The 20,852-nt window shown below is 43.6% G+C and overlaps 1 protein-coding gene across 4 annotated transcripts in view; it reads left to right on the top strand.

Annotated features, from left to right (window-relative positions):
• Positions 1-19,164, top strand: part of LOC129837937 (semaphorin-6D-like) — a 149,622-nt gene extending 130,458 nt beyond the window's left edge. For 2 of the 4 annotated variants that reach the window (XM_055904522.1, XM_055904521.1), the window contains 2 exons: positions 4,949-5,113; positions 15,388-19,164. In XM_055904522.1, the coding sequence (XP_055760497.1) occupies positions 4,949-5,113; positions 15,388-16,754 (1,532 nt within the window). In that variant the 3' untranslated portion in view covers positions 16,755-19,164. The remainder of the gene's footprint in view (positions 1-4,948; positions 5,114-15,387) is intronic. The other 2 variants (XM_055904523.1, XM_055904524.1) reach the window with 2 other exon arrangements.
• Positions 19,165-20,852: the final 1,688 nt, after the last annotated feature.

Raw genomic sequence — 20,852 nt, 5'->3', positions numbered from 1 at the left:
GGCCATGGTGGCGAGGTAAATACAATATAGCAAGTAAAACACTGGAATGGTAGATTTGCAGTGGAAGAATGTGCAAAGTAGAAATAGAAATAATGGGGTGCAAAGGAGCAAAATAAATAAATAAATACAGTAGGGGAAGCGGTAGTTGTTTGGGTTAAATTATAGATGGGCTATGTACAGGTGCAGTAATCTGTGAGCTGCTCTGACAGCTGGTGCTTAAAGCTAGTGAGGGAGATAAGTGTTTCCAATTTGAGATTTTTGTAGTTCGTTCGAGTCATTGGCAGCAGAGAACTGGAAGGAGAGGCGGCCGAAGGAGGAATTGGCTTTGGGGGTGACCAGAGAGATATATACCTGCTGGAGCGCGTGCTAGAGGTGGGTGCTGCTATGGTGACCAGCGAGCTGAGATAAGGAGGGGACTTTACCGAGCAGGGTCTTGTAGATTACCTGGAGCCAGTGGGTTTGGCGACGAGTATGAAGCAAGGGCCAGCCAACGAGAGCGTACAGGTCACAGTGGTGGGTAGTATATGGGGCTTTCGTAACAAAACGGCACTGTGATAGACTGCATCCAATTTATTGAGTAGGGTATTGGAGGCTATTTTGTAAATGACATCGCCGAAGTCTAGGATCGGTAGGATGATCAGTTTTATGAGGGTATGTTTGGCAGCATGATTGAAGGATGCTTTGTTGCGAAATAGGAAGCCAATTCTAGATTTAACTTTGGATTGGAGATGCTTGATGTGAGTCTGGAAGGAGATTTTACAGTCTAACCAGACACCTAGGTATTTGTAGTTGTCCACATTCTAAGTCAGAACCGTCCAGAGTAGTGATGCTGGATGGGCGAGCAGGTGCGGGCAGCGATCGGTTGAAGAGCATGCATTTAGTTTTACTTGTATTTAAGAGCAGTTGGATGCCACGGAAGGAGAGTTGTATGGCATTGAAGCTCGTCTGGAGGGTTGTTAACACAGTGTTGAAAGAAGGGCCAGAAGTATACAGAATGGTGTCGTCTGCGTAGAGGTGGATCAGAGACTCACCAGCAGCAAGAGCGACATCATTGATGTATACAGAGAAGAGAGTCGGCCCAAGAATTGAAACCTGTGGCACCTCCATAGAGACTGCCAGAGGCCGGTACAACAGGCCCTCCGATTTGACACACTGAACTCTATCTGAGAAGTAGTTGGTGAACCAGGCGAGGCAGTCGTTTGAGAAACCAACGTAGCATTAATAAACAATTACTGTAGAATTATCTTCAAATTATGATAATGACATTCATGGGCCATGACTTGATTGTTTTCTGTCAGAGAGCAGAATTGTTTACTGCTTTTATTGACGTAGCTCAATGGTTTTCGGTTAGCTGAGTTAGCCGGCTAGTTAGTTAACTAGTCAGGTAGGTAGTGATACAATTGGCGAACTCATTCAGGCTCACTCCTCTCAAACTTACTTATCAGTCTAATTCAATGGGAATCCACAGTTTTCCCCAAAAGTAGTTGCTGGTTAAAGAATATATATACAGTTGAAGTCGGAAGTTTACATACACCTTAGCCAAATACATTTAAACTCAGTTTCACAATTCCTGACATTTAATTCTGGTAAAAATTCCCTGTCAAAGGTCAGTTAGGATCACCACTTTATTTTAAGAATATGAAATGTCAGAATAATAGTAGAGTGATTTATTTCAGCTTTTCTTTCTTTCATCACATTCCCAGTGGGTCAGAAGTTTACATATACTCAATTAGTATTTGGTAGCATTGCCTTTAAATTGTTTAACTTGGGTCAAATGTTTCTGGTAGCCTTCCACAAGCTTCCCACAATAAGTTGGGTGAATTTTGGCCCATTCCTCCTGACAGAGCGAGTGTAACGGAGTCAGGTTTGTAGGCCTCCTTGCTCGCACACGCTTTTTCAGTTCTGCCCACAACTTTTCAATGGGATTGAGGTCAGGGCTTTGTGATGGCCACTCCAATACCTTGACTTTGGGGTCCTTATGTCATTTTGCCACAACTTTGGAAGTATGCTTGGAGTCAATGTCCATCTGGAAGACCCATTTGCGACCAAGCTTTAACTTCCTGACTGATGTCTTGAGATGTTGCTTCAATATATTCACATCATTTTCCTACCTCATGAAGCCATCTATTTTGTGAAGTGCACCAGTCCCTCCTGCAGCAAAGCACCCCCACAACATGATGCTGTCACCCCCGTGCTTCACGGTTGGGATGGTGTTCTTCAGCTTGCAAGCCTCCCCCTTTTCCTCCAAACATAACGATGGTCATTATGGCCAAGCAGTTCTATTGTTGTTTCATCAGACCAGAGGACATTTCTCCACAAAGTACGATATTTGTTCCCATGTGCAGTTGCAAACCGTAGTCTTGCTTTTTTATGGCGGTTTTGGAGCAGTGGCTTCTTCCTTGCTGAGCGGCCTTTCAGGTTATGTCGATATAGGACTCATTTTACTGTGGATATAGATACTTTTGTACCTGTTCCTCCAGCATCTTCACAAGGTCCTTTGCTGTTGTTCTGGGAATGATTTTCACTTTTCGCACAAAAGTACGTTCATCAGAACGCGTCTCCTTCCTGAGCGGTATGACGGCTGCATGGTCCCATGGTGTTTATACTTGCGTACTATTGTTTGTACAGATGAACGTGGTACCTTCAGGCGTTTGGAAATTGCTCCCAAGGATCAACCAGATTTGTAGAGGTCAACAATTTTCTCAGGTCTTGGCTGATTTCTATAGATTTTCCCAAGATGTCTAGCAAAGAGGTACTGAGTTTGAAGGTAGGCCTTGACATTTTCCACGCTGTTTAAAGGCACAGTCAACTTAGTGTATGTAAACTTCTGACCCACTGGAATTGTGATACTGTGAATTTTAAGGGAAATAATCTGTCTGTAAACAATTGTTGGAAAAATTACTTGTGTCATGAACAAAGTAGATGTTCTAACTGACTTGCCAAAACTATAGTTTGTTAACAAGAAATGTGTGGAGTGGTTGAAAAATGAGTTTGAATGACTCCAAACTAAGTGTATGTAAACTTCCGACTTCTACTGTATATCCCTTTGTCACCTTACAAATTATCCATGGGTACTGATGGTGGCTGCTTATCCCTAGAAGTGATAAACACAGCATTGAGACCATCTTAGTGAGAGTTGCTGGGCATTATATCTCAACAATACCATCCATCCAGTGTCCAGTCCAGCCTTTCCATCTACTTCAGAACAGATGCAATACTGTCTGCACTGCAGCTTAGCCTCAGACCTCCACATTCCCACAATGCCTTTGTTCTCCGTATCCTCTCTGCTGGAGGAAGTAGTGCCGCTCAGTGGGCAGTGGGACTAGATGAGCAACCCCACTGGCTAATTCCGCCAGGCGATTACTCCATCCATGCCTCTGTACTCTGTTTGAAGTACTTCACATACTGTCATACTTCAGACTCAGACTTGCAGAAGGACAAAAACCTTTGAGTCCAAACTGAAGATCAAGGTTTCCCCACAATAGAACACCCCATAATGTTGAACAATGCCATTCTCGCTGGTGTGCATTGGTTTCTGAGTCCTCTTTCTTACTATTCCACGGAATGGAACAATCCCATCCCATAGAGAAAGCAGCGAGAGACAAACACCCAGCAGAGTGGACAATCAAACCATTCCCCATTGCATATTGTGCTTTTCTCCTTTTCCTTCTGTAAAGGAGAAAACAATGCACAGGCACACACACAATGTTGATAAATTGAAGTAATAATGCAGGCCTGGAGCTGTTGTCTGGCATGCCAAGGCTGAACTCCCCGGTGTGCCGTTTTCATTTGCCTGGCGCAGATGGTGCTCTGACAGGGCACCTTATTCAGAGTGAAAACTATCAACTGGCATCGAGAGCGGGCCTTTCGCTTTCAATCTGGGCTGGCACCCTCCAGTATGCTAACATTATGGCCGGCTTATTAGCGAAACGTCCACGTCAATAGAGGCGTGCTGCACACAAGGCCTCAAGGACATCCAGTGTCAGAGAATTAGGAAGACACTCATGATGGGTGTTGTGACGATGACAGTGCTTTCTTCTGCCAGGTCTCTCACAGTACAGACCCGTATTTGATCCACAGACTCAGACACCACATAACCCGACAGTACCAGTATAGATCCTAATTGGATATGTTGCCATTGTCACATTTTCCGTAAACATTGTCACATTTTCCATAGACCATTCCATATGTAGGTTAAGACGGTAACTACCTGTAAAACAGTTTAGTGAAGCAGAGAACCGAAAGTTGCTGTAAATCATTACCTACCATTACCTCAGCTACTGGTATTTATTTCACCTAATCTGTCAACTACTTAGTAAAGAAAATCGGCCGTGAAAGGTAACTGTATATCAAAGTTTGTATGTGCTGGAAGAGTCATTCATGCACCAGTTGGTAGCGTCCACAACAACAGGGTTTTGCTGTGTAGAATGTACTGCAGTGCCAGGTGCAAGAGATTCCTCACTGGTTCAGTAACAAAGGTAGCAGGTTTGGAAATCTTAAGGCAGGCACTGCAGCCAAATCATGACCATATTGCCCCTGAGTGTTTTTCTCCAATGACTCGTAATTGCTGCAATGCCTAAATGTTTTATCTATTAAGGGCATTAAACAGTGGGGGAAAACGTTGGTTCTAAACCACTGAATGTTGCACCTATGGAGGAGTGCTTTTCGTGTAATGTATAGGCTACCTACTTTATTTATTGCAGTCATGGATTCAGTTGAATTCTCTTCAAAGCACTCTTTATGTTAATGCCCTCCTTGTCATCATCAGCTTAACAGTAATTATGAGAGTAATCTTTTTTTCATGCTGGATTTATGTTTTTTTTCTCCAAGGCACAAAGAATCCTTCCCTTGTCATAAAACAACATTATATTTAGGTGTTTTTGTGTGCTGCATTTCCATTTCACTAACGGGTCACTTTGTTACCCCTCCCCCACCTGCACAACAACAGGGAAGACCACACCCACAACAACCGCCAGCACAACCAATCAGGTGGCCCCATTCCCAAAGGTGGCAGGTGACTCTGAAAGAGGTACAGGTCCAGATGGCGGTCCTCCAGTCTCAGTTGGGGACCAGGGGTCACCTGACTCGGAACCAATCAGTGTGGAGATGGAGGGTAAGGGGGTGGGGTGTCTGTGTCTGCTGAACTTCGACCTGCACTGGATTGCATTGATGGGCCCTGAAGCTTCACTGCACACTACTAACCAGGCTGAGCACTAACACTCTAATCTCTGTGTGTAGGACACTGAACATTTAACATATATCCACTCACTTAATGAAGCAACCATGAGTTAGAGAGGCTTAATCACTTAAATAGATACTGCATTTGCTCCAATTAACCCTTCAATTAACTATTCAAATCAATCTCCAAACAGAATGACTCCTGCTTGTCTCCTCATCTCTTAATTTGTCCGTATACTAGGGTAGCTTACTCTCCGCTCTCCAGCGGGACACACTTTAACAATCACACACGACCAAGCATGTCTTCTCTTCTCACGCTGTCTAGAGCGCTGCTTCCTAAATGTCATTCCCAGATGACTCCCAATAGGAAACCAACTGGAGCTCCTAATATTGAGCAGGATGGGAAGGCTGTTCGTTGATGCTATTTCTTTTAGCCCAGGCTCTCCTTGCTGCGCTCCTCTGGCGCCTTGTCAGGAGTCCATAAATCCTTGCTAGTGATGGGTTCCATTCAGGCCGACAGAGTCTCCGGCTGCAATGATGAGCTACCCAGGCTCAAATGAGAAAAGCCTGTAACAAATAAATAACCAGCAGCCGGCGCGCGGACAAGGAGAAACCGTAATAGAAACTTGGGCAACGCAATCTATTTCAGCATGGGCTAGTGTCGCCTGGCTGCCGGTTCAATCAAAAGCACGGGGAACCCGACTGATAAGGCGAGAGAGGAACCTTTCTGGAAGTAACAGTGTGGCAGTTCCAGGAAGGCCTCTCTCTCTGATGCACCCACACACTGTACTAGCTATTGGTTTCAGTTAAGGAACATCGTGGAAACTTCAGATGAGATGCAGTATACTGTAGGTAGAATAGGGGTCAAGAAACTCTGCTCCTGGAGGGCAGCCGTGGGTGCAGGCTTTTGTTCTAGCTCAGCACCAATACAACTCATAATGTACTTCTGTAAACGGAGGTTAATTTGAGAAGAGCCTAGATAGCGCTGATGTAAGTTTAAGGTTGGCCTTGAGGCAGGTTTGAAACATCTTTGGCACAATAAACAAAAACAATTTACCACAAGCTACAGTAATAGCAATTCTGAAGCCCTCTAGAATTGCATCCCAACAGCTTTTGTTTTTATTTTATGTAAGGCCTACACAGGCGCAAATAAAAGGTGACATGATTCATCCAGCTACGGATAGAAGCAATCTATTATATAAAGACTATGACTGACCAAAATACAAGTACAAGCACCCCTTGTGAGACCTCGCTGTTATGAACATTTCCAGCAATCATTTAGCTGCGGTTCGGCCCTATGTTTACCTCAAAGGAGAACGCCTACCTCCCTATAGTGTCAGAATGCTTCAACCTACGCGTTTGCAAAAGCACGATATTTAGACCCAGCTTTTAGACCTCGCTGTTTGTTTTCCCAGTGTTATTTCCTGCTTAGCTTATTTTAAGCAGACCTCCTGGGTCGTCTCCATATTCAAATGAACCTGTGTGGGTACGGCGGGAAAAAACTTGCTAGCAGCTAATTTAGCCAACAAGTACAGGGAGACCACTCGATAATAGAGGCAAACAGGCAGGGCTCTGAAACTCATTAAAGCACTAGGAGAAGAGCAGAGAATGAACTCAGGCTGAACTTCTCTTTGCTGCTGAAAAGGGTTTGGTGTCCTGGAGAGACGGTGCCAGTTCCTTACTCTTGTTTATATCTCAGTGGCTCGAGGAATATAGACACCAGATTACATCACTTCCCGTCTAGCCATCAATACAACTCAACTCTCATGTCACCTCTCTTCTTAATAACGACATCATCAGTCATGCTATGTCGCTAAATTCATTTTAAGTTGTGCATTAGAAACTCAAAAAATGTGGATAATTTAGGCATATCAACAATCCAATGCAGCATCCTCCTGAAGCTGGGTGTGTACATTAAGCTATTCATCATAACCAGGAAAATGTTGCCCACCTCAATAAAATGCCTCAGTCACAGCTGTTACAGCCAATTTGGTATCACTACTTAGTCATGTGGTAATGACACTAAATAAAGGTCACTTTACCTAGATCACTGTTTCCTTTAATTCTTCTGCCCGAATTACTCGCTCTTTATGACAGCTATGATGAACATCAGGTTTTACTATGAAAACACACACTGTAGGGCTCTGTACTGTACACCTCCCCACGGGTCATATACAGTACATGCACAATACTACATCTTTCCATACGCAGCAATATGAACACCTCAAAACATGCACTATACTGAAGTTGTTCACAACATGTTCTTGCCTGTCTGTCAACATTAGCGACTGGTTTCCCGTTCACAGATTAACCCTAGTCCTGGACAAAAAAAAGCTGACGGTGATTCTCCATTGAGCATGCTTTTTAATCCAGCAATAGGCTTAATCTGTGTCTGGGAAACGTCCTATATGTTTACTGTCACCCTCGAGTTCAGAATATTTAGTGTCACCATTACATTTTTATTGTCATGTTAACACCATGGAGACCAGAGTGTTAGTCAACATCAGTGTTGAGTGTCCCAGTGACGTTTGGGCCCACAGTGTACAGATCCACACACGCAGTTGTCCTGACTACCCCCAACCCCTTACCCCTTTCTGTCTCCTCGACCCCTGACCCCTGGGGAATAGTTGTCTATTAACCTGCCTGTTTTTCGGATGGACTGACTAACCCTTATCTGCCTCCTTTGTTGAATCCTCCTCTCCTTCTCTTCCCTCTTTCCCCCTGTGACCTCTCTACCCAGTTTCAAAGCCTATGACTGAAACTGTGCTTTGTGTGTTGTTGTTGCCTACAAGCAGTTGTTTCTCTGTGGCTTTAGGCGTGCTTTCAGGCCACTGTTTGGTAAAGCTATGGTTCTTCCAGCGCAGCTTTTCTATCCAGACAGTTAATATGTTTGTTTAGGGATTGGCTCTGGAATACAGTAGCTTTTCCAGGTGCTGAATGGTGAATGCCCTCATTATTCTCTCTATTTTATTCCTGATGCAACTGCATGTAAAATGTCCCACTGCATGTAGTGCCATGCTTGATTTGATGGTGGATGTTGAGGCTATCAGACACTACTTGAACTATGTCTGTTCCAAAGCTGTTTGAATATAGAAAATGTGTCTTTGAACTGTATTATCGCTCATGTTTTGACAGATAATATCTTGGTTTTCAAAGTCAGCGTTGACTGATGTACTGTACTGAGATATTATGGCAAATTGGTCTCTACTTGCCAGGTTCTAAGGGATTGTATGTTATTTGTAACGAGGAATACTTGGAGAAAATCGGATCTCTGAAATTAAAATGGATGGCCTTCCCTTCAGTAAAATATATTTTATCTGACCCTCCATGAACGTTTGAAAAAATAAACTCCCCAATACCCAAAATAATAATTAAAATATAAAGTGGATAGCAAAAAACATGCCTACCGTTTATCCTCACTCCTAGGACAGACGAGAGCTTTTTTGTAAGAATTACAATGCAAAGTAGCCAGAAGGTTGTGGATTCTCAAACCACCACGGACAAGAGAGGTGAAAAGATATCCATTATAATAAAAGCACTGCATGAATCTATCTATTCACTTAGTCTACGAAAAAATGCCTTTTATAAATGCATTTCTATGCAATTCTACGTCATTTCTATGAAAATGACTGGAGACAAGCAGAATCTTTTTAATACCACAACAGAGCATGACAACGAATGAGCGCATGATGCAGCACCGAAGCCATTTAGATTTAAATTCTGGCTATTGTTAAAAAAGAGGATAGTCGGCTTACCGAGTTGCGCAGAGGTCTAAGGCACTGCATCGCAGTGCTTGAAGCATCACTACAGACTCAGTTTTGATCCCAGGCTGTGTCACAGCCATCCGTGACCGGGAGACCCATGAGGCGGCGCACAATTGGCCCAGTGTCGTCCTGGTTAGGGGAGGGTTTGGCCGGCCGGGATTTCCTTGTCCCATCGCGCTCTAGCAACTCCTTGTGGCGAACCGGGCGCCTGCAAGCAGACTCTGGTCGCCAGTTGGACGGTGTTTCTTCCGACACATTGGTGCGGCTGGCTTCCGGGTTAAGCGAGCAGTGTGTCAAGAAGCATTGTGGCTTGTTTTGGAGGACGCATGGCTCTAGACCTTCACCTCTTCCGAGTAAGTAGGGGAGTTGCAGTGATTGGACAAGACTGTAATTACAAATTGGATATCACGAAATTGGGGACGAACAAGGGGTAAAATTACCACACAAAAAAGAGGATAGTCTAAGTTTGGAACAGTGCTAGAGTGATCAACTGTTAAAATGTATCGCAACAGAATCAGTTACAACTGAAGTATCTGATCATCAATGAATAAGAGAAAAAGCCATTCATTGTTTAACACCGCAGCCACATAACAGGTAGGCATATATGAACAGTCTTTATGGGAAACTATAATTTCCTAATTTATTATATTTTATTCCATGATATTGATGTTACACTAAACCCTCCCCCTGACTGAAATTGATAAAGCATGACCCTCCCCCATTTTCCTCCAGGTAACTATTGTGTACATTTCGATCTCTCCATTAGCGCCTTTTACATTTTTTGACTAGTATTCAACACAAGTCTCCTCAGTGAAACCTCTTGATGCTCTACATGCATCAGCACACTTCTAATAAAATGCCATGTTCATTAGCACTATTTTTCAATTGGACTGAACCAATTACATTACAGCGTATCATATTACCTTGTGTGTGCATAAATCAAGCTGCGTCCAATTGGTTGGGCACTGATGTGTAATATTATGCATATTCTTAATAATGAGAATACATGATTGAATTCATTCACATGAACACCCAGACCCCCTTTTGCACATGCTCACACACCACACACACAAACACAGAGCGTTAACTGTGTTCATCATTACCCAAGCATCAGCTATTTGAACTGTCAAAGTACTCCGAATTTTAGTTAGCAGACTCCTGTTCGTGTTTAATTTTGAAAACACTCACAGTGCTTGTAGTGTATCAGCCGATGATTTGTTGTTTTTTCCACGGCAGAAAATACATCTCTGGCATTAGTTGAGGGTAGTAGTTGCCTGCGAAGCCTGGGGCCATTTTGACTCATTGCAGCACTATGGAATGAAGTACCCTTTAATGGAACTATTACATTCTCCCCTCAGCTGTAGAGAAACAGAAACTAATTAGGCTATTTTGGAACGTCTTTACTTGATGCAAATATAGAACTCAGGAGTTGTTTCCAGTGCCTAGCTACAGTACCTTCAGAAGGTATTCACACCCCTTTTTCAACATTTTGTTGTGTCAGAGCCTGAATTTTCAAATGGATTAAATTTAGATTTTTGGTCACTGGCCTACACACAATACCCCATAATGTCAAAATGGAATTATGTTTTTCGAAATGTTTACATATTCATAAAAAATGTAAAGCTTTTAATCTTTAAGGACTGGGAAGTTTTTCAAGATAAAAATTAAACAGAATGGAGCTAAGCAAGGCACTATCCTTGAGGAAAACCTGGTTCAGTCTGCTTTCCACCAGACACTGGGAGATGAATTAACCTTTCAGCAGGACAATAACCTAAAACACAAGGCCAAATCTACACCTGGAGTTGCTTACCAAGAAGACCGTAAATGTTCCTGTGTCCACATTACTGTTTTGACTTAAATCTACTTGAAAATCTAAGGCAAGACCTGAAAGTTGTTGAAGAATTCTTGAAGAGCTTGAAGAATTCTTTAAAAAATTATGGGCAAATGTTGCACAATCCAGGTGTGGAAAGCTCTTAGAGACTTACCCAGAAAGACTCACAGCTGTAATCGGTGTTTCTACAAAGTATTGACAGGGATGTGAGTACTTAATTAAATTAGATATTTCTGTTTTGAATTTTCAATACATTTTGCACATTTCTATAAACATGTTTCCATTTTGTCATTATTGGGTATTGTGTGTAGATGGATAAGAAAAATAATACATTTGATACATTTTGAATTCAGGCTATAACACAACCAAATGTGGAATAAGAACAGGGGTATGAATACTTTCTGAAAGCACTGTAAGTGTGATCTTGAGCAGTGTATTGACACAATGGAAAAGTTATCTTTAAAGGGATAGTTCACTTTGAAAACAACATTTGCGTACTGTACTTTGAAATTTTCCCAAAGTCGAGCCGTGTCTATATTCCAACATTCCACACCATAGTTAAGTATCAGCAATCAGGATTACCAAAAGCACCGTAGTATCAGCTCAATAATCGGTTGATGTTCAGTTTATCCTAAATTCCTGATTCTCAAGACCATCCATTTGGCCATCAACACTGCAGATGCCTAGCTGATTCTATGGTGCACATGCAGTAGAATAAAGCACTGCTTGACGCTGATACACTTCTAAGGTATGTAGAGTAGTAGTTCAGTTGGGCATTTTATGGAGATAAATGAATCTGTATGATTTATATAACTATCAGTTTTAAGCATCTCAGAGAAGGGTTAGAAGTGAGTTAAAGGTGAAAACCCCTGCTTGCGTTGTTTGTGTTTCACTTTTTTTGTTTGTTTTGGAGCTATTTTATCACCTGCCGAAATAGCACTTCACACTCCAGAATCGCTCCTCGCACAACCCGTCCCCAATTAGTGAAACGCAGAACAGACTCCAGGTTGCGTATCGCTTTAGCTCAGTTACATAATGCACAGCGTTGTCTATTTTTACCATTATGGTAAAGAGCGTCAAGCGGGGTCCTTCTACGTACCAAAACACAGCTGCTTCTGAGAGCGATGCTTCAAAACCCACCAGGCTGACAATCTGTCACTCACTTTGACACATCTCTCTCTCTCCATCATCATCTCCCAGCCTCCCCCTTACAATCTGCTCCCTGCACATTCTTTCTCACACTCTATTTCTGTCACTTTTTGTCCCCAGCTTTCTGCCACATTCTATTTCATTTTATTTTCTCTAGTTCTCTTGCTCGCTCGCTCTCTTTTCCGTTGCCTGGCAGTTTCTTACTGAAGTTATATTTTCTCTCCCTACTGTATCTCTCTCTCTCTTTGTCGCTCTCTTCCTCTCGAGCATGAACACTTCCAGCTGTCCCCCCTCTCTCTCCCTTTCTGTCACCATTTCTCCCCTCCTTCCCTCCTGTCAAATCTCAACCATATGTGTGTTTACCTTTTTAGAAGACTTGAGAGTTCTTAATGTGTGTGTGTTCCTGTTCGTCACGCATTACATGTATTGTAGGCCTCTGTTTAGCAGAGACCATGCTGAACCCACACTTTGGCTAAAGATATAGTGTGACAATCGAGAAAAACAAACATGGAAAAACACTGTTATTAACATTATATAAACCATTGAGAGGAGGTTATTGTTGCTTTGAGTAGCTTCAATTATCCTGCGGCACCACATATCTTTATATAACACACCTATATTTCACTAACATTTTTAATGCAACTCTACCACTACACAGGTGCAGACAACTCCAGTTAATGGTCACATGTTACATTAAAGTAGCGCTCTCAAACCTTTTTGTTTCACCTCTTTATCAGAGGTGTCATACGATATTGGATCATAAAATGATTAATTTGACCCTTTTTAAAGGTATTTTCTTTCAACACTGTACTGAGGCAATGCTTTATCATCAACTGGCAGTATACTGTTTGCCTGCATGCTATGCCTCCTGTGCGCCATCTAGCAGCACACCAGTTCCCCCATGCCATGATTCAGTGGGTATTAATTTCACTGTGACCATGCCACCATATGTCACGCATACGGCCCGATTGAGTCATCCACTCCAGCCCCAAACGTGTTGTGACAGGTTGTGCATGGGGTTGGAGATCTGTGTATCCCCACTGTGTCGCTTGACTCATAGCTCCTCGGCCATGTGGAACCCTTCAATAGTCATAGGGTCCTGGTCAGGGGTCCCAGATGAGTCACAAGACTGGGAGCTGGGAGCCACAGGGAGGCTGGGGGAAGCCACACAGAGACATGGGCATCCTGGCCTGTATTATTCATAAAACCCCCATGCTGCCACACTGCCTCTGCTCACTCCAACACACTGGCCTAGGACAGATAGGATAAACGAAGCATCGTCATGCCAACGCCATAGAAATACAATGGATATAGCACTTGAATGGATAGAACTCGCGATTTCAAAGCAGCACATCAAACTTACTCTGTGAATTTAACATTATCGCCAGGAGAATGTGATAGTACAGTATATTGCATCTCTCTATAGGGGAATGGCACTGATGTAGAGCAAATGGCCAAATTGATATTGATGGAGAGCTTTGCAGTGCTCTAAAATCCTTTACTTCCTGAGAGCGACAGGGAGCAGACACTTTTCCTGTAACTTTGTGGCCTACATATAACTTTCCATCAACACCAGGCAAAGAGAAGACTCGTGTCGGCAGCTCCTTCAAGACCAAAGAACGAAGCCCTGTTTGAAGCTAATTCTGCCCCATCTTCTCTCTTTTTGTATTAAGAGACTGTCGAAGAAAAACGGTAATGGTGACAAGTACCCTTTAGAGTTACTAGCAAAGTGCCAGGAGCTTCAAGGCCGATGCCTGTGCTCCTCTATTGACACATTGAGATTTTCCCTGTTGTGCTTTTGTTACTTGTATAGATAGATTCATGATGAGTTTGTGCTTGAAGCTGCAGTGGAGCTTTGTTACTCATTTCTTCAGCCTACAATGTGTGCACTGAATACCTGTTCTCCACATTCAGAAAATACCTAAAGACATACTGTGTGTGCACTGTATACCTGTTCTCCACATTCAGAATATACCTGAGGACATACTGTGTGTGCACTGCATACCTGTTCTCCACATTCAGAATATACCTGAGGACATACTGTGTGTGCACTGCATGCTTGTTCTCCACATATATACCTAATGATACACACACACACTTGACCTAAGAGCATTTTTAAAAATGTATCCAAGGTCATTCTGTGCTGTGTTCTGCATGTACTGTAGATTCATGTGAGGTATTATTCACATCTCCCTTTCCCTTATAAAATAATGAATATCTTTCAAATGGTATTGGTATGCTGCCTGCATTTACCCTCACAGACTCCAGTTTTCGGCCCAACAATGTTTTTCTTATTCAGACAGAATAATGTATTGGCAACCTATTTGAACAAAACCCATGTAAAGAAATTATGAAGTGTAAGACACTGCTGTCATTGTAATTGTTGTACGAGATGTTTGATTCCGCTAAAAGCCTAATTGTAAATTCCCTCAGTGAAATTCCCTTCTAATCAAGTGCCCTCACTCTGTTAAAGCTGAAGCATGTGGCAGCTCTTTGTAATTTCATCGAAAGAGAGAAACCCTCGACAAGTCTCTCTTAGGCCCAATCATTTACACCCCCCACCCTCCTCCTCATCTTCAACATCCCATCACCACAGTTACGTCTAAAGCTGGCACTATCATTGCCCATTACTGCCTAACCTGAGCTCTCATTACGGGATGAAATTAGCCTATTTGGGACACCTGCATTTCTCCTCCCAGTGCGGGCCAATTCCCCTCCCCAGACTTAGCATTTTCACAGAGACTATCATTAAGGTTGGAGAAGGGCCTGACACCACAGATGGCCGCAGCCTTTGTAAATGAGCTCTGATTGCGAGAGAGGTGGCTAGTATCACTCCTCCTGTTGAATTTCAGATGCCATTAGGCAAATATAGTGGCAGGGTCACACCATCCAAGGGCGTTTTCATAGTGTTGAGATAACTTTGAGATTTTCAGGTGCTTAGTTGCGGCAGTTCGGATGTTTTCCCAAACAACCATTTGAATCAGTCAGACTCTCGTTCATTTAAAGAGTGATGTATTCTATGAGCTAGTTAGTCGAGTTGGTTATTTTTGGCAAGTTCATTGCATGTGCACTCACCCTGATCCATGCATTTGAAAGCACAGCCAGTGTGAATGACATCAGACTCCTGCCAGTGCACCCATCAATATTTAAAGCCCAAACTCATTTTGGAGTTGATTTCTCCCTGACTGGGGAGCTCTTGCACTCTGCAACTCTTTGCAGTTGGAGACGAAAGATGAGGTCTTGGCAAGAAAGAGTTTATTGATTCATTAACAGAGAGGGAGGAAAGCCAAGGGGCTAGTTCCAACACCTCTGCAATGCTGCTTCCCACGTAGTAGAGCTTCTGTAAACACAACCGGTATTTTCCAGCTGCTGCCTGCTTGACCTCATAGAAATTATAGTCTCTTCTAGGTCTCTGGTTTCATTACACTAAAGACCATTTTGTTCTCGCTCTCTTTTTCTGTGAAGGTGTCCGACGGCCTCCCGAGATGGAGAAGACCAACCACAGTGTCCACTACACCCTGCTGATTGCCTGTGTGCTGGTGGCCTTTGTCCTTGGAGCCTTCCTCTCAGGCTTTCTGGTCTCCTGCTACTGCAACCACACCGGCAACAAGACTAAGAGGCTGGCCAAGGACCCGGAGGCCCCCATCCCTCACGCCCTGTCCCTTCGCAGCCTGGCAAAGCTCAATGGCCTGCTGGACAGCCAGAACAAGGAGGATAAGATGGAGGTGTCCTCGCCCAAGCTCTACAACTCCTTCTTCCAGAACGGGAAGGAGCATCGTCAAGGAGCACCCAGACGGAACGGTGGTCACCACCCAGGGATGTCCATGGGAGATCTGGTCCACCCCCATCACCTACACCACTCTTCGGAGCTCTCGGGTCTGCCCACCCCAGATTCCACCCCTGAACTGCCCATCAAGAACATGAAGGCTTTCAAGAACCAGTGGGAGAAGAACCAGAACTGCAACAATGCCAAGGAGCCCAAGTCCCACAACATGGGACAAGGCTCCAGGTCCAGCTCAGGCCTGCTCCACCAGCAGATATACCCCTACTCTCACAGCTTCTCCAATGGGCAAGCTCTGGCCAATGGGCATGCCTTGGTTGGTGGACCCCAGCACCTAGAGGAACGCAAGATCCACAATACCGAGCGCATGTTGGTCCAGCAGCCTTACCCCTGCTACCCACAGAAGGTGATGGAGGTCACATCGCTGGACGAGCTGCTCAAACACATCCACGAGGCCAACTCCAGCAAGAACACCCAGGTCATGACTTCATCCGGCCTGTCAGCCAGCGGCGGGTGCCATGGGGGTCAACTAGCTTTTGCCAACCGCATCCAGCCGCACATCCCAGAGACCGAGTCGGCGCCTTACTACAGCTCGTCCACCCTGCCCCGAGACAGCCTGACCCGCCGCATGGACGTACCTCCGGACATGCCCCCTCACCACCAGTCCACCCTGGAGCGGAGGCACTCTTCACAGAGACACTCACTGATTACCGCTGCCACTAAGATTGCCAACGGAGGGGGTGGTGGAGGGATGGTCCACCGACAGCAAAGCTTCAGCCAGCGTAACGGCCACCAGCACCAACCGCCCCCTATGCTGGCTCGAATGAACTCCACCGGCAGCGCCTGCGAGATCCACTACCCGCTCATCCCCAACGGGTACCTGACGCGCCAGCAGAGCTACAATGGAGAGCAACAGGAGGATACCGGAGGATACCTCCACCGGGGGGCCATAGTCCGCCGGACCACGTCCCTCAAACCCGACGTCCCTCCCAAACCCCTCTTCATCCCCGCCTCCTCTCCCGTTAACCAACAGGGAAACTTCAACTACTGAGGAGAAAGAGGAGAGGAGGAGAACAGGACAAGCGTGACTGTGCCTCGTCCTCTCCTCTCAATGGGTGAAAAGTGGAAGACGTGCCCTGGATTTTGTGGCAGCCATTCTCGCTGTCGACAAACCTCAAACAAACTTGTTATTTCCACCTTTTTGTCCAATGAATATCTTTGTACCATATTGGTATTGCTCAGCTACTTGCTTATAGAAGGTGAGGGACTGGGGTTGGTGAAACGCGACCCTCTTATATTATGCTGCCAATGTCCTCAGTGTGGATTTACCATGCAACTTAGTTATGGAAGGGTTTGCCATCAAACATCGGACAGCTTAAGATTGAATCTAGAGCTTCTTGCGATGCCTATGAAACTTGCTTTTGCTTACCTTTTTCTTATGTAGTGTTGACAAAAAGTCCTGATCCCCCTAACGTGTTTCTATATATGCATGTGTGTGTATATATATGTGTGTTTATATCTACACCGTATATGTATACATATACATATGCAGTATATGTATCCCGTGAAACAATATCAACAAAACTCCTTTAAAGTTAGCTCTGTCTTTTTGCCTTACTTTGAAACTGAAACCATTATGTTGAAATACATTACTGGTTGGTGTTTGGCATCTCAAATAGAAGTTCTCGAAATGAGGCAAGGCCCCTTCTGCCCCTGTTTCAGCATGGTTAGTATGTGGACTAGGGGAATAAGTAATCCTTTACCATATTAACAAGTTCATGGGGAATGTACTACTCACATTCAAAAAAAGAGCCAAGATGGTGGATACTGACAAGCAAAGGAAACTACTCAAAGCAACTATGCTAGGCGTTTCTCTTTTTTGGAAAATGGAGACCCTACTATCCTGCCAAGTCCTGAGAAACAGATGAAAGGCATTAATGCAGCTGGTCTATGAAGTAGGGTCTACTACAATTCCTAAAGAATGTTTTTATCACATTGGTGCTTAGTTGATCCTCATGAATTCTAATATAATTATCATGTATCACACCCAAAGAGGACCAGACACTCAACCCCCAAAGAATCAGAATCAAGATCAGACCATCCGCCCCCCAAAAACACTCAACATGGTACAGACAGCAGTTATTATAATTATTAACTTTGGCTATTGGTTGTAAATAAAGGAATAATACTAGCCAAATGTTAATTGTATGTGTAAATGTGTGCCTTATTTAATATAGTATGTGGTATGGGGTAGGGGTAAATGCAAGGCGCCAAGATGCTATATAATAGGTGTTAGATTTTTTTGTTATGGTCGTCGGAATGTGTCATATCTATTGTAGATTTGTATTTCTAACTAGGGTTTTTGATATCCCTGAACTGTGAGCCTGCCAGCACTGGCATAGCGACTACCACAGCTTGAGGCTGCATCTTTTTTGTTTGCCTCCTTTTCATGTGTTTTCACTTGGTTGGCTTTTTCCCTGATTGCTAACTTTACCTTTTGATTGTTTGTAGCATAGCAGGCTACTCAATAGATTAAAAGGGGGGACATCAGTCCCTCAGATGTTAAGATTATTCAGGCTCTCTGATACTCCCTACATATCACTTGATCTCAACCTCAACACCACAGGTAGCGAAAAAAGATCAGAAGGTTGGGATTTAGTGTTTTCTTGTCTGATCAGAAGATGTTATAATTGTTTTAGGTAGAAATTGAATGGGCTGCCTGATCCGCAGACCGGAAGGGATCGGAAGCGTCTGCTGGGCGTTGTCCTCAGGGAGAGAGAGGGAAAGCAGTCAGATCGGCCTCAGAAATACCACTCCCTCTGGAACTCTCTGCTGTTGCACTTTCTGGGCTACTTCATGGGTTGCTGGATTCATGGTCAATTATTTGAGAGAGAAAAAAACACTATAACTGTATCTGAAAATAGTATTTATGCCCTAGATTCCTGAAGCTGGTCTGACCCCAAGTTTACGATTTGCACTTGAATTCACCTTGGGACTGACCGATAGATACATGAGCCTGAACTACAACATTAGTTATAGATGGCTACATTCTTGCGTTTTAGGCAAACTAGTTGTTTGGATGCAACACACGCGTAAGTAGAATCCTCACAGATCATATGGATCCCTCCCATTACACATGAAACCAGTATTTGATTTGAATGTGACCATATCTCGTAACAGGAAAAGGGCAGCTACAGTACTTATTGGTGAGTGAAGTGAAGTTTATTTGAGTTTGCATTGAGATTGTATGGGAAAGGGAATGGTCTATTCTACTTTTAATAGCTATTGCACAGAGTGTAAATACATTCTCTTGGGGGGGGGGGGGGGACTCTCGTTGATTCAGAATGTTTTCATTCTCTTGGCAGAAGCTCTTGGGCTTTTATGAATTTGGTCTCACAGAATACCATTGTATGTCTCTTATAATAGAAATAAATGAAAATACATTGCAAGTGTGTCACTGACTCTGATGTCTGTCACGTTATTCTCATAGAAGTTACCTGTGTTTTATTACAAAGTATTTAACAACTTTATAAACCATTGTCAAGAGTAGGGTTGAATAGTGAGAACAGGGTTACCGAGACTTCCCGCCCAAACCCACTCCCTTTTCCCCGGGATAAATCACTGCTAAAAACCCGTAAATTGTAATAAATTATTTCTATCAACAGCAGAACATGAAATTGAACTGTTAAATTATATCTGGCTAAATCTGGCTTCTCACCGGCCTTCTCTCTGCTATCTGCATGATCAATCATCAATGCTCAGGGTGGGGACAGAGCGCATCTCAGTAGGCTATGGAGCGCAGTCCAATGCATGATCTTATCATGATAACTTATTTTTGACAGGTAGGTCTACATTAGCTGCAGCATAGCCTTTGCCACAGTAGGATCATATAAGGACTGAATGGACATCTAATTTACACATCTCCATCTTTCAGGGTTCACTTTACTTTTTAATTGTAACAATATTTATATTTTTATTCGCAGCTGCAGAGTCTTTTAACAGCCTATCACTCGAATATAATTGCTTTAAATCAGTGGATACTTGAGCATTCAGTGTTTCCCCCTCTGAATCAATTTCATTCAAATTGCATCCCAAATAGATCATCCTATTCAAGATGTATATATACTGAACAAAAATATAAACGCAACATGCAACAATTTCAAAGATTTTTATGAGTTACAGTTCATATAATTAAATCAGTCTATTGAAATAAATGAATTACACCCTAATCTATGGATTTCACATGACTGGGAATTACAGATATGCATCTGTTGGTCAAAGATACCATAAAAACAAAAGTATGGGCGTGGATCAAAAAATCTCCTTCATATAGAGTTGATTAGGCTGTTGATTGTGGCCGGTGGAATGTTGTCCCACTCCTCTTCAATGGCTGGGTGTTGCTGGATATTGGCTGGAACTGGAACATGCTGTCATACACGTCGATCCAGAGCATCCCAAACATGCTCAATGGGTGACATGTCTGGTGAGTATGCAGGCCATGGAAGAACTGGGACATACCCCATAATGACAAAGCAAAAATGGGTCTTTAGAAAAAACTGAAATACCTTATTTACATAAGTATTCAGACCCTTTGCTATGAGACTTGAAATTGAGCTCAGGTGAATCCTGGTTCCATTGATCCTCTTTGAGATGTTTCTACAACTTGATTGCAGTCCAACTGTGGTAAATGAAATTGATTGGACATGATTTGAAAAGGCACACACGTGTTTATAGCAGAGCAAAAACCATGCCATGAGGTCGAAGGAATTGTCCGTAGAGCTCCGAGAGAGGATTTTGTCTAGATGTAACAGTATAGCTTCCGTCCCTCTCCTCGCCCCAACCTGGGCTCGAAACAGGGACCCTCTGCACACATCAACCACAGTCACTCACGAAGCATCGTTACCCATCACGCCACAAAAGCCGCGGCCCTTGCAGAGCAAGGGGAACAAATACTTCTAGGTCTCAGAGTGAGTGACGTCACCGATTGAAACACTATCAGCGCACCACCGCTCACTAGCTAGCCATTTCACATCAGCCACATAGGCACAGATCTGGGGAAGGGTACCGAAGAATTTATGCAGCATCGAAGGTCCCCAAAAACACAGTGGCCTCCATCATTCTTAAATGGAGGAAGTTTGGAACCATCAAG

Source organism: Salvelinus fontinalis, chromosome 38 (genome assembly GCF_029448725.1).
Source record: "Salvelinus fontinalis isolate EN_2023a chromosome 38, ASM2944872v1, whole genome shotgun sequence".
Taxonomy (NCBI): Eukaryota; Metazoa; Chordata; class Actinopteri; order Salmoniformes; family Salmonidae; genus Salvelinus; species Salvelinus fontinalis.
This window is presented reverse-complemented; position numbering and strand designations above follow the sequence as displayed.